This window comes from Brassica napus, chromosome C1 (genome assembly GCF_020379485.1).
Source record: "Brassica napus cultivar Da-Ae chromosome C1, Da-Ae, whole genome shotgun sequence".
Classification (NCBI taxonomy): Eukaryota; Viridiplantae; Streptophyta; class Magnoliopsida; order Brassicales; family Brassicaceae; genus Brassica; species Brassica napus.
The window spans coordinates 31,107,038-31,121,510 of record NC_063444.1 but is presented as its reverse complement, the minus strand read 5'-3'; the positions used below and the strand labels follow the sequence as shown (position 1 = coordinate 31,121,510).

General features: G+C 37.0%; 1 protein-coding gene across 2 annotated transcripts; it reads right to left on the bottom strand.

Moving 5' to 3' along the window:
- Window positions 1–9,018: 9,018 nt before the first annotated feature.
- On the bottom strand, window positions 9,019–11,571 carry LOC106445769 (uncharacterized protein At4g06598). Of its 2 annotated transcripts, XM_013887396.3 has the most exons (5): window positions 11,350–11,570; window positions 10,238–10,843; window positions 10,079–10,154; window positions 9,865–9,991; window positions 9,019–9,636 (listed from the first exon to the last, which is right to left on the bottom strand). In XM_013887396.3, the coding sequence occupies exons 2-5, from the start codon at window positions 10,834–10,836 to the stop codon at window positions 9,434–9,436; spliced, it is 1,005 nt and encodes a 334-aa protein (XP_013742850.2). In that variant the 5' UTR covers window positions 10,837–10,843; window positions 11,350–11,570; the 3' UTR covers window positions 9,019–9,433. The 2 variants fall into 2 exon arrangements, with proteins under 2 accessions (XP_013742850.2, XP_048601818.1); XM_048745861.1 differs by lacking the exon at window positions 9,865–9,991 and having other exon boundaries at window positions 11,350–11,571.
- Window positions 11,572–14,473: the final 2,902 nt, after the last annotated feature.

Here is a 14,473-nt window from a genome sequence, read left to right as displayed (position 1 = left end):
TTTGATCGATAACTTAGAATGGCGGGGAATCGTGAAATGGGTTCGCTACGGTCTTCGGGAGATAGCATCGAAGGGTAGACGAGACCGCATGGACTAATGTCGTATCGACGTTTCGGAAGAGCTCGGTCGCTACGTAGCGACCGAGCTTTGGCTCGAGCCCAGTCGCTACGTAGCGACCCTCTTCGAGCTCTTGTCCGATGACTCGCGTTTCTTCCGCAAAGCTTTTCGTAAAGAAGAATCTATTTTGAAAAAGTATTTGTCGAAGAAGGTTTCTACGTTTTCTTCTTCGGAGATTCTGACGTTAACTTCGTTGCAACCGTTTTCGAGCCCAACACTGACTTTCAGACATTGATTCCGTCGTTACCGATTTTGACCCCAACAGTTAGCCCCCAGCTCGTTAGAACCATGAGCTTCTAGCGTGAGGTTTTAGCGAGTGGCTTGGCAAGTTAGGTGAGTTAGGCGGAATTAATGGTCGAAAAGGTTCGTGGTAAGTGGTCTTCTCGCTCTTCTAAGAGTATAACGCGATAAGATTGGGGCTGCGCCTTATGACGGCTGCCTACGTACCCTTGTTGAAGGGATCAAGCCTTTCGTAGTTCGTCTTGGAGTTAAGGTTCTTATGACTTGTTTTCCAATGAGACCTTTACGGTTTAGTTTTTATGTAACAGTTTTCAGGCGTGTTGCTGCCGATGGCATTTTATATGGGTGTAGAAGAAAGACTACGAGTTGTCATCTCGTAATCTAACTCTGTGTGAACTGCTATATCCGTGATCTGTTTCGAGAGTTTTCCGCAGTGTGTAAATCTTGCGGGATTTCTGAAGACGCTCGAATATTGGCAAAAAGACAAATTTTGGGATCTCGTATCAAGGTTTTTGATACTATGCCTAGAGATGTTAGAGACCAGTGCGCTGGGTTTAGGGCAAGACCTAGGTTTACTCCTGGTTTTAGAGGGTGCGATGACTAATTCGACTTACGTATCCCATTTCAGTTTCATCCTGATTCCATACCGATTTAAAGTCCGCGATAGCTTCTCGGCTTATACGACTTGTATGGTTGAAACCGAGCATCTCTCCAAGGACAATTTTTAAGCCTCCTGGAAGTGCTGGCCAAAAATTTTGGGTTTCTTTTATAGCGCTATTATCCTTGTGTCGGTTGTACGAGAGTCATCTCCACGAGATGGCTAAGTCTATTTAGGACGTTAAGAGTTCGTTGTGATCAGCAACAAACTTAATGGTAAAAAATACCGTTTCGAGTCTTCGCGAAGGATATGTTTTGAGAAGATGTTAATGCGTACGACTGTCTGGTCTTCCAAGAAAGTGTTTTTATCGAGGAAGGAAATTTCGTCGAAGAACAAATCTTCAGGCGTCTGCGACGTCTCGCGAGGCTGAAGATTTGTTATTCTTTCGTATGCCGCGTTTCGTGCTTGAAATGTTCGCAGGCTTGAAGATGTTTCGCGATGTTGCAAGGGTTTAGTCTTAGCCCTGCGTTTGAGAAAAGTTCTTGTTTGACTACGGATGTTCGCAGCCAAAATTGTTGTTCCTGTTTGGATGCTAATAATTTGATTTGCGATCGAGGAATTAGGACTGAGGTGTCGCGTAAATTTTTTCATGCGAAGAAGCGTTTTCCTTCATAGTGCTTTGTGAAGTGTTGGTTTTCCGAGATCTATTTTGTGCATTTTTTAGGATGTTTCGCATAGCTCTAGAAGCTTTGTTACGGATTTTTCCTTACATGCCGCGTATTATGGGTAAAACGTTGCGGGCTTAAAGTGAATTGTGGAGCGTATTGAACTCGGTCAATTCTCGAAAAGCTCAGATCTTCCTTTAACCATTTGGTTGTTAGGACTGAGTTTCATTACGAAGAATTTATCATATGACTTCCGACTGTAGGCTATACGATAATTATTCTCTTAATAGTCACACAACGTTTTTAGACAAATCGTAGATTGTCGTTTAGCCGTTAAGTGATGGAGCTATGGTTTCTCAAATAGTTTGGCTTGGCGTGAGGGATGTGTTCACTCAGATAGCCAAGGATGTTGCAGGTCAAGGATTACACCATGGTACTTTAACATTTAAGGTCATGTTAGTTTACGACCGTCCTTAAAGGGGATGGTAAATATTGGTTTGGACCTTTAGTGGAAGGCGTAATTGACCGAGGGCCAATTAGCGCTTGTCGAGATTGATAGGCCAAGTTTGTCGGGGTTATCCATGCTAATATGGCCGATAGTCATAGAAAACGATTCTCCGCTCTAGGTTTTAGTTATACGACGAATATTTCGTATAATGTGACCTATAGTCTTATGAAAATCGAATTTTTTTTTTTGCCTGAGGAAGACGAAGCCCAAGAGGTTTGCTACATAACCAGTGTGGAGTCAGTGGCGGGACGACTGCCTTCTCGGATGTGACCGAGGGAAAAGAAAAGCAGAAGCCAGCGAGCCGCATGGTTCTTCATAAAGCCTGTTATGTTAACTTTAGAAAGTTTCTTCGTAAGACTTGGTCTGATTGTACGAAGGATTTTTCGCGTAAGTAACGGGGACCGGTTTTACGAAGGTTGTAGATCGGTGATATGTAAACATATGTTAAAGTAGTGTTGTTTCTGTGGGTTTCACGAGAAACGTTTCTGCCGTGATTTCGATCCTAGGTGAAAGTTGCTTTGAGTTACTCATGGAGTGTTACCGAAGTTTATTTCATTACGATCTAGTCGCAGAACGTTTTTCATAGGTTTTATGAAAGGATTCTCATGACACATTCGTTTCTGGAACGAATTGGTCGACCAGAGGTGGATCTAGCCACCATCGGGAGGAAAGCGTCTCTTTGTGCACGATGCTACATCTATTCTCGAGTTTTCTTCGTCACAAATGTTTTCGATGCTTTTCTGTGGCTCACTTGGTACAACGGAAACTGAAAGAAATACTTTGGTGATTGAAGATTTCTCGTAGAAATTTTTAAACGAAACTGGCTTTCTAAAACTGGAAAGGGCTTCAATACTTTGGCTAATCGTCGAGTTTCAGTTTGATATTGGTATATGTTTTCTGTACGCATGATTGCGACAAGAAATGATGTATAGTCTTTGAGATTATGTTCATGATCGTCTGGATATAATGCTAGCGTTTAGACGAATTTTAGATTGTCGTTTGCCTATTTGAGACGATTTGCTTTGACAAAATCGTTTTCTTGACGATTTGCAAAAGTTTTTGAAGTTTGGGAGTATACGAGTATAGTATACGTACCTACTCCCTTTTTTTTTTTACGAAAGAAAACAGTTGAACTGATACTTTGAAGGGTTGTGTACGTTTCTTCTTTTAAGGTTTGAAATGATCAATAATCCTGGACGATTTAAAGACGACGCTTGGACTGTGATTTGGTTTGTTTCCACTTTGACGACTTGGAATATGTCGGTTCCGAGAAAATTGCTAGAAACGAATCAGTTTTAAGACGACGTTCATGTCTCTAGTTTTTTCTCTCTTTAGGAAGCGAGCTTGATATGCGTGGCGATCGTTTCTTGATTTTCGGAGAGTTTAGATCAGTTTGCAAGATCTGGCTGAACAGTTATGGAATGATATATCGAGACAAGAAAAATCTCCTAAGACTTAGTTCGCTAGACTATCCACCTAGGTTTTACGTTCCCTAAAGTTCTATGACAGTCTCGAAGGCGTTTTTATTTCTTAGTAATTTGAAAATTCCAAGTCTGATTTCAAAAATCTCAACTCGGAAATACCTTAGTTCTCTCGAAGACGCTGTTTTATCTCTTCTAAGTTTTGCTTGCTTATTTCCCCTTCCTCTTCTCGTGTATGTTCGCCATTTTCGATATTGGTCTTTATCCTTTAAACTTGACATTTATCTTCCGAACTTGGCCTTTATATTCTCCTTAGATACGACGTTAATTTTTATAAAAAGGTTCAACGTAATCGTATAGCTGAGATGGCTAAGGTGTTAAGTTAACCGTTGCCGTTTTATACGATTAATCTGAATCCAAGCGAGAAAACAAGTCTTTGCGAGTTTTTTTATCATAAAGTTTCAATGGTAACTCCAATCAAGACGAAACAAGAGACGTTTCGATCGAGATTTGAAAGAGAACACAAAGATGGAGGTAAGGGCGAGTAGGAGCAAGCGAAGGAGTTTAGACGAGCCCTACTTGTTTTTGTCGTAAAATCTCAACGGAAACTCCGATTGAGACGAAACAAAAAGCGTTTCGATGAGGATTCAAAAGAGAACCTAAATTAGGACCTTTATGAGGCCTGACAAGTTGCTATGTAGTGAGTGAAGGTCTGACAGGTCGCTACGTAGCGAATGGAAGCAAGCCAAGACGAGTCCTACTTGTTTTTGTCGTAAAATCTCAACGGAAACTCCGATTGAGACGAAACGAAAAGCATTTCGATGAGGATTCAAAAGAGAACATAAAGGAGGATCTTTATGAGGCCTGACATGTCGCTATGTAGCGAGTTAAGGTCTGACAGGTCGCTACGTAGCTAGTGGGAGCAAGCCAAGAAGAGTCCTACTTGTTTTCGTCGTAAAATTTCAACGGAAACTCCGATTGAGACGAAACGAAAAGCGTTTCGATGAGGATTCAAAAGAGAACCTAAAGGATGACCTTTCTGAGGCCTGACAGGTCGATATGTAGCGAGTGAAGGTCAGACAGGTCGCTACGTAGCGAGTGGAAGCAAGCCAAGAAGAGTCCTACTTGTTTTCGTCGTAAAATCTCAACGGAAACTCCGATTGAGACGAAATGAAAAGCGTTTCGATGAGAATTCAAACGAGAACGCAAATGAGGACCTTTATGAGGCCTTGCAGGTCGCTTCATAGCGAGTGGAGAGTTGGCTTGAGCTCGTTCGCTACGTAGCGACCGAGCTGTGTGCGTGCTCGGTCGCTACGTAGCGACCGAGCTGTGTGCGTGCTCGGTCGCTACGTAGCGACCGAGCTGTGTGTGTGCTCGGTCGCTACGTAGCGACCGAGATGTGTGCGTGCTCGGCCGCTACGTAGCGACCGAGCTTAGCTAGAGCTCGATCGCTACGTAGCGACCGAGCTGTGTAATCGATTTGCTGCGCTTCCTTTTTCCGCGATTAACCTAGGGGTTTTCTGCGGTTTTTGGGAGAACAAGTTTTACCTTCCGAAAAGTTTTCGGAAAAAATGTTTTGGTAAAACCCATACGCATTGAAACTTCTTTAGCTCGGAAATGAGTCAAACTTACGGGGTTTGATAAAATTTATAGTTTCCCTTTACGTTTAGACAGAGAAATCGCGAGCTTGTTTCGTTGCACTTCCTGTGGCGAAGAGTCGCGGCTAGGTTTTCGATTTTCTCAAGAACTATGGCGTTTGCCTAAGCGTTCGCCGTAGGCGCAGTGGCGGCTGGAGTTGTCTTACCAGCGTTATTGCAAACTACGATTTTGTCTTTCGTGTTTCCAGACATTGTTTTGATCAAGCGTTTTGTGGCTGAGAGTTAGATTGATCCGTACCCCCCCTCCTTCTAGCGCCAAACTGTGGGAACCGAAATTCGCACTATCGATTTCCGTTTAAATAAGGAAACTAGGAAAACCCTAATTTCCCAGAGGTCCCGGATATCTGCTAATACCACACGCCAAGCAATCAGAACACGAAACGAGAACAGTAATAAAATAAGAAATCGAAAAAGAGGGCAAGATAGTTCTTATACCGAATCTTCGTTTGAGCGTTTACAACAAGGTAAGTGCCTGGGCTACGAGAGCTGTCGGCGAGATTCCTAGTTCTAAAACCCTAAGACGGCAAAAACCTAATTGAGTCGCAGCTCGAATAACAAAAACGGAAAATTGCCTAAAATTGTTCTAAGTGCTAAGTTTGCTGTGAAAAGTCCCCCCCCCCCATGCCTCTCGCCTAGGACTCCTTATATACTGGCTTCAAGGTCGGTTTACGCTTTTCCCCTTATGCTCTTAAGTCGCCATAGCATAAAAATGGAGTTATTCCATTTTTTTCCGATCTTCGTAATTATCTTCAAAATTTCAAATTTATCCGCGGAAACTTGACATTTATCTTTCCTTGCGACCCAAGCGTAAACCGTCACGCGGCTTATGGGCTGTTGGTTAAGAAATCGTAAGTTGGGCCTCAAGTCATGTCTTAGGTCCCTTTGGGCCGTCTTCCGACTCGAAGCGTATATTACGGCTTCTTTCGATAAAGAACGAACTTTCCGCGGTTTTTACGGTAAAGTTTGATCGATAACTTAGAATGGCGGGGAATCGTAAAATGGGTTCGCTACAGTTTTCGGGAGATAGCATCGAAGGGTAGACGAGAACGCATGGACTAATGTCGTATCGACGTTTTGGAAGAGTTCGGTCGCTACGTAGCGACCGAGCTCCTGCTCGAGCTCGGTCGCTACGTAGCGACCTAGCGAACGCTCAGTGACTACGTAGCGACCGAGCTTTGGCTCGAGCTCGGTCACTACGTAGGGACCGAGCTTTGGCTCGAGCTCGGTCGCTACGTAGCGACCCTCTTCGAGCTCTTGTCCGATGACTCGCGTTTTTTCCGCAAAGCTTTTCGTATAGAAGAATCTATTTCGAAAAAGTATTTGTCGAAGAAGGTTTCTACGTTTTCTTCTTCGGGGATTTTGACGTTAACTTCGTTGCAACCGTTTTCGACCCCAACACGGACTTTCAGACATTGATTCCGTCGTGACCGATTTTGACCCCAACATAAATTTATATTTACTAAAATTGAATTATTTTCTATATAAATGAGTGAATGTAGATTGAGTCATGATTGCCTTTGGTTTAGGGTTTGATAACATATGTTATAGTATTTGTTTTGTATGTTTAAGGTTTGATTTTGGAATCTTAACTTTTTTTTTACAAAAATTAACTTACATGTGTTTAGTTTGTGTATATTAAACACTTTATAAGTTTATTTTAAGTTTAATGAATTGTTTTTTGCTATTTGGTTAGTTATTTGATTGGGTTAGGGTTTGGAAGACCTCCCAGAAGACTTCCTGTGAAGTCTTAAGTCTTCTAAGAAGTCGACATATAATGCACTAGAAGATTTCCTCGAAGACTTCATACATATTTCCGCCTAAAGTTTAGTAGAATTTAGGTTTCTCGCCTAAAGTGAAGTCTTCGAAAAGAAGTCTTTTCATGTATTAGATGTTCAAAATAATTTATTAATTTTATAAAAAAAAATTATATTGATAGGAAAATTTTCAAAATCATGTAATAATAAACATTTCTAAAATATTGAATTGTTTTCAACATATATGAGTGAATTGAGATTGAATTTCATACATGTGAAGTCTTCCGAAGACTTTTAGTAATATAGGGTTTAGAAGACTTTTAAAAGACTTTATAGAAGATTTCACAACAAAGTCTTCCAATTTCCGTTTAAATTTTTAGTAGAATTAGGTTTCCCGTCTAATTATTATTTTGGAAGACGTCCAAAAAAATTTCAATTTATAATGCACTAGAAAATTTCTTCGAAAATTTCTTAAAGAGTTTACAGCAAAGTCTTTTACCCGCTCGAATTTTAGTAAAATTTTAAATTTTCCTGTTAAACATTAAAAATCTAAAATATAACAAATTTTTTATCAAATTAAAACTAAACCCGTTGACAAAACCCATGAGATAACTTGTTTAGTTTCTCCATGAATACAAAACTTCACCACAAAAGTGATTCACTCGTTAATGACCAAGAATCATGAGCTTTTATGTCTCTATGAACCTTACAAAGTTTGGAATCAAAATTTTGGTTTTTTGGATAAATCTAGAGAGAAAGTGAAAGATACTTGATGAATCTGAGGATGATAGAGTAAAACCATATTTTTTAGTGCATTAAAAGCTTCAAATTTGTTGGTGTGCAAAAGAAATGAATTATGAAGAGTAAAAATTGATTTTTTGGTGCATTAAAAGCTTCAAATTGGTTGGTGTATTTATGGGAATGACAATATTGTAAATACTTGATGAATATGAGGATGATAGAGTAAAACCATATTTTCGAAAAAAGTAACAACATTTTCGTGAATAACTCAACTTTCTAGAATGAATAGAGCAAATGAAAGTTTCAAAAAAAAAGAAGCATGAGTTACTTTTGGGGTTGACTCCAAATTTTGAATCATATTTAAAAAAAACCCAATAATTTTTATCATAGAAAAAAAAAATCTCAAAAAATATTCATAAACATAAAAAACTATTAACAAGATAGTATTCAATTAGGAATTTGAGGTGATTTGTGTTTACATGATAAATTAACTAAATATTTTTAAATAGAGTTATTTAAAATTTAGTTTTATTGAACTTGTTATTTGACAAATAATTTTGAAATCCACTTTACTGAAAATAGTTTAAGCCTTTAATTGTCAAATTCTTGTTATCATTTTACAGTGTTTTATCAAAATTTATTTAAGAAAAATAAAAATTTAAATCTCTTAATTATAAATAAAATTATAGAAGGTTTAACAAAGATCACTAGTAAAACTTTTAATGCACCTAAAATCATCTAAAATTTTCAAAAAGTCAAATTACTTCAGACTGTATATGAATAAATTATCATATATCCTAAGCCTAACCCTCATCTACACCCTACATATTAAAATTTAAACCATAATCACTAAATTTTAAATTTAATTTAAAGATATGTTTATTATATAGTTTATTATTAGGTCCTTTATTATCTACATGTTTTTAATTTTTTTTTTATATATATTTAGTTAATCATAAAGTTATAAATATAAGTATATTTGTACTTTAACATTTTTATAAATGCTATTTTGAGATTTTTTTTTAATCCTTGTTTTATTACTATTTGAGGGTATTTTTCTTTAATAAACATAATATAATTAGTGAATTGATATTTTATAAATTTTATTGTACATCAGCTTCATTTCTTTAGCATGCAATTTTTTAATTAAAATAGTTTTATCATAAATTTTAAAAAGTAGTTTTGTTATAACTTTATAAAGAAGGACTATAGAAAATAGTTTTTCTCCTAGCCAGTAGGTGAAGAACTTTTCCAACTCAAATTTCCAAACCTGCTTAACTGCTTCGACACAAGAATTCAGAATCTGAATTGTACAATTCAGCAATTCTCAAGCAATCAAATTATCCTCACACTTGGGGGAAGTTTACAACGTCATCAACTTTACATGAACCATTCACTCCACGGGAATGCACCATTTGACCAGTTACATAAAATACAAACAAATAAACAGTACAACTCCACATATCAGTGTATCTTTTACCAAACCACAAGTCACCACAACAACACCAGATTAATGAAGTCCAGGTGTATGATCTTCAAACTAAAGCACCTCAGGCAAGCCATATGCTGGAAGTAATATAGGTTTTCAGGTAACGGAAACCAGGTGCACTAGACCATAAAAAAAAGTGAGGGAGCATTACGAGACAATAGAGTAGGGCCTGATCTTGTTGAAACGGCATGCCCTCTTAGAGCTAATGAACCCGTGGGTAGAGAGACACTCAGATACACTGACTAAAAGTGGAACTGACCCATCACAGATAAAGAGTCACGCCTGCAGTTGGAATCTTTAGCGTTCAGGGAAAGAGTCGAGAATTGAGAGTCCAGATCTTTGCTACTTGCACGTTTGTGACTTGCTGATTGTTGACGAGTATGCTGTTGTTGTTGATGCAGAGCTCGTAGTCTTCCAATCTCCCTTTCCAGCACCTCTTGTTCCACTGCACAATAGACAACTCATGAGTCGTAGTACTACTACTCTGCTACAATATCCAATGGGCTAATAAGTATTGTAAAGCGTGTTTATTAGTTTCTCCAGCAGCTTAAAGTAAATAGGAGTGCAAATAGTTACGTAATGTTCAATCTTGATGACCAGCTACTACTTGAAAATTCATACTTCAGGTCTCTAAAAGAAGATAGAAGAACATTTTTTTGGAGAAGAAACTTACGCTGTTTGATAAGCTTCTCCTGAGCTATACTTTCAAGGCGGTGCTTAAGAGCTTTATTTTCCAAACTCAGAATAAGATTCCTCTGGTTGAGAAAATCAAGCTCAGCTGAAACTTTGGAGCCTTCTGCCTATCGATACCCAAAAATATCATACTCGAATACATCTTTCACTGACTATCTTTAAATACAAGGGTTTTATTTTTTTCTTAGCGTTACCTGCAATGTTTGTACATTCCTTTCTAGCTCAGATATGTACTGGAGCTTACGTACCCGTGATCGTTGTGCAAATTGCCTGCAGGGAGCCATGTTATGATACATCAATCATCCGTGATATGCTATTCAAATCATTCAAGAAGGAGTAAAGAGATCACTTACTGTTTGGCTCGTTTTGTATTATCAGCCTCATACGCCCCAGGCTGAGGATTGGAGTTGTTTTCCTCAGAAGAGAACCTCTTTGTTTCTGCTGTTGCATCTTGAGACATATAAGATGATGCTCCCATGTGTTTCCCACCACCAACACTCTCTCGAGTCCAAGAAGGACGAGCCCCAGATGGTCGATTCCTCTGCTTCAGGAAACTACCATCAGCGTAAAAGGAAGCGTCCTGACTAGGATCAAGCTCTTGAATTCCTCTTTGAATAGAAGCAGCTGGATTCCTATAGCTGAAATCACTTATGGTTGTAGCAGCATTAGCCACGTCAAGGTAAGCATAAGAGTCGCTTGCCGAACGCCTATGACCAGACTTGCGAGCAGGGCTCTCAGGCTCATTGAGAAGATCATCAAGCCAAAAGGGAAGCTCTTCTTCTACCAAATGGCTCTCAGAGGATGTCCGCTGGTGAGCTTTCTCAACACTAACCTTGTGGCTGAGCCTTGAACCCATCAAACCACTAGGAAACGGGATCTTTGGAGGGAGCAAAGCACTTTTCCCTGGGTTCATCAAACTCCTAACACTCTCTGATCCCTTGGTGCCAGCCATTGTCACTCTTTCCTCCCAAAAAGAACATTTAACAAGATTGATTTTATCCACTAATTTGAAATGCAAACAAACAAAGATCAAAAGGAAAAAAAAATGGGGGTCTAACTAACTATTAAAACCATTGCATCAACCCCACAAAGCAGCTGTCTTTAAGCTTGGCTTAAGAACCCAGTAACACAGATCAATGCAACAGTTACAGAAAGCATTTAACTTTTTAAATGTTTTATTTAGTCCACTCACCATTCAAGTTGCTTTCTCCTTAAGCTAAGTTATCATATTACACACTTTGTTTTAAGAAATGTGATTCTTAATTATCTAACAACCGTCTTCACCATCAACATTAATCAAATAACCTTTTTCTTCTTCCCCCATCAGTTAACAAACCAATCAATTAAATTCGAAAACAAAAAAAAATCGAGATTTCCATTATAAAAGAAAAGTAAATAAACCCGAAACTAATAACAGATACAGATTCATCGTAGCAATATTTTCTTTTTAAAAAGAAAAACTAACCAGTTGGAGAAAGAAGGAAGGAATCGAGCCTTGGGAGACTATATGGATCAGAATCCAATCAACAATCAGGAAAACAAAAATTGATTTCGTTCCTCCGCCTCTGTGTCTTATCGTTGGAAGGAAGGAGAGGGCGGCTGAGAGAATTTTTGCGGAATTTAGTCCTTAAAAGGTAAATCAAAAAGGCTTTAAGACCCTTTTGTTTTTCTTTCTTTAATATTTAAAAGGTCGTCCCAAATACTTAAAGAACACTAAATCAAGTTTTTGTTCCCAAACTAGCACTCAAGGTCAAAAATCACAAAAATAGCACTTAATATTTTATCAAAAGTCACAAACTTAGGGTTTAGAATTAAAAGGTGGGGTTTAGGATTTAGGGTTTAGGGTTTAGGGTTTAGAGTTTAGATTTTAGGGTTTAGGGTTTAAAGTTTAGGATTTAGAGTTTACGGTTTAGGGTTTAGAGTTGAGAAATGAAGTTTTGGGGATAAGATTTCAAATTTTGAAAAATAAAAAAATTAAAATTTTCAAAGGATAAACTTAGAAAGGTGCTATTTTTGTGATATAAACTTAGAAAGATGATATTTTGGAGATTTGCCCATACTTAAATCATTTTCTATATTTTCCCCATATGTTTGTTTTTCGCGCTTCGTGATTTAAAAGTTCCGGTCACTTACCAACCAGTTTGATCATAATGCAATTATTTATAAAATTAATATCTTCATAAATTAAAAGAATTTCCATATTTGTAAAAAAACTTTCTCGATTCAACCATATTGATAAATTAATCCTTCATTAAATTTGATTAAAATATGATATCAAATAGGGCTGGACAAATAAACCGAACCCGAAAACCCGAACCGAACCCGATCCGATAAAAATGAATCCGAACCGATCCGAAACCCGGCATAAATACCGAATAGATCTTGTTTTATGGTATTTCGGGTTATGGATATTATCCGAACCGAACCCGAACCTAAATGGATATCCGATAGAACCCGAAACATTCAAAATTTCCAAAAAGAACTTGTACCAAACATGATCTCAATTCCTAATATGTATTCAAAATATATTGAACATCTAAAATAATTATCTATTATATGAAAATTGATGGTTGAAGGTGGCGGTTGAAGGTTGAAGTTTTTAGATTTTGGTTTTGTTTTCATTGAAAAATGTTTTTCATTTCATGAGAACTTGGTTTTCGTTTTATGCTTTCATTTATTTGGTTTTCTTTCGATCAATAACTATGTTTACCTTTCACTTGTTTTTGAATGATCACATTTGATGTTCCTTTCTTTTTTTGAACCGATTTTATTTATGTTTTGGTTACAAAATAGGTACAAATCAAGTATTTTAAAACCAAAGAACCGATTTTACTTTTTTTTTTGTTACAAATTAGATATAAATCAGGTACATTTAAACCGAAGAACCAATTGAGACCCGAACCCGAAAGTACATCGAGTTGTACCGGTTTTTTGAAGATTTACTAACTCCGACCCGAACCCGATAGAATCCGAACCGGTCCTGAATCGAATTTTCATATAACCCGAATGAAACTGATTTTGATAAACTCGAAAAACCGAAACCCGATTGGGATCCCGAACGCTGAGGCCTAATATCAAATCTCAATTTCATTAACTCCATCTCTATTTGACTAGCAATACTAATTTTCTTGCCACTTGTAAAAAGTATCTAATAGATGTTATAAGACAAAAGAGCATAGACGGACAGACATTAAAACTAGTTACAGTTTACACGTCATAAACACTACGCAAAGGAAAAGAGGATCTTTTGTCGAAGATCATGTTTTGAGCATATGGGCCATTTATTTATTCATTTACTTTAATTTTATAATAATGATTGGTGAGTTGGAATTGATCTGTTACCTAACGTAAAGTGCAACAACATGGGCCAAGTTGATCAACAAATAAAGATTAAAATTATTTTATTATATTCTGTATATTTTTATATTTTATAGGTTCACAAAATGACAAAACACAAATGCTATCTCAAATTTATATATTTTCTCCAACATGTCTCTCAAGAAACTTACTTAAATCCAATTCTCTTGTTCCAAATCCAGTCTGTGGCGGCCCCTATCTTTCCACAACCTTGTGACTTTTATTCCTTTTTCTTTTCGGTATGTTAACTAATCACTAATCGCTTCATATGATAAATAACCCTACTTGTTTATGTATTTTATGTAATTAACATCTATATGGTAGACTTGACCAATATTTTTATATTATCAATGCGTATTTATGAAGCTTGCTTGTATAATATAAGGTAAGTGGGAAGAGAAAGGGACCATCACTATATAAAAACTATGTCATATTGATATAAAGTGATAGATTTGTATTAAAAATCAGACAAATTAAAACACATAGTACCGCGAAGTATTTCATAATGAATAATTTCAGAAATAGTTACAATACAGTTAAATTTAGCCACAAATTAACCAGTACTCAGCCATATAGTAAAACTTTTGTAGCAGATATACAGCTTGAATTAGCTATTATTGGGTACTATATAACTTACACATAACCAAACAATGATAGTGTGATAGTAAATGTTGACTTTGTGGTAAAGTATAAACTAGGTCTCGGCAAAAAAAAATATGGAACAAAAGAACCGAACGAGAACCGAACCGAAATACCCAAAATCGAAACCGGACCGAAATCTTTAAATATCTGAACGGTTCCTATATTTCTATATCTGCAATAATTGAACCGAACACAAGTGAACCGAGAACCGAGAACCGAGCGGATACCCGAATATATAAAAATATTAATTATACATACATATGACACAACTAATTATATATTTATAATTTAAAAATATATTAAGAGTTCCAAAACTGTTTAAAGAAAACTAATTTATTATAAAGTATCTGAACTACCCGAAAATATTCGAAACTATCAGGGAAGTTTATCCAAAATATCTATAATCCGAAATATTCGAGATTTTTATCGGAATCATCCTAATTATTCAATATTTTACTCAAAATATCTGATATTTTACCCGAAATATCTGAACTATCTGAAATAGCCGAACCAGAACCATAACCAAATGAAAACCAAAATTTTCCGTGTATTTTTCAGTTTCTAGTTTTACTATCCAAACCAAACCCGAA

Bases quoted from the DNA above. Each gene is read 5' to 3' on its own strand.
- LOC106445769 (XM_013887396.3), bottom strand. From the start codon at position 10,836: ATGGCTGGCACCAAGGGATCAGAGAGTGTTAGGAGTTTGATGAACCCA. The intron at 10,155-10,237 runs GTAAGTGATCTC...GGCTCCCTGCAG, and splicing joins AATACAAAACGAGCCAAACA to GCAATTTGCACAACGATCAC. The intron at 9,992-10,078 runs GTAACGCTAAGA...GGGTATCGATAG, and splicing joins GGAATGTACAAACATTGCAG to GCAGAAGGCTCCAAAGTTTC.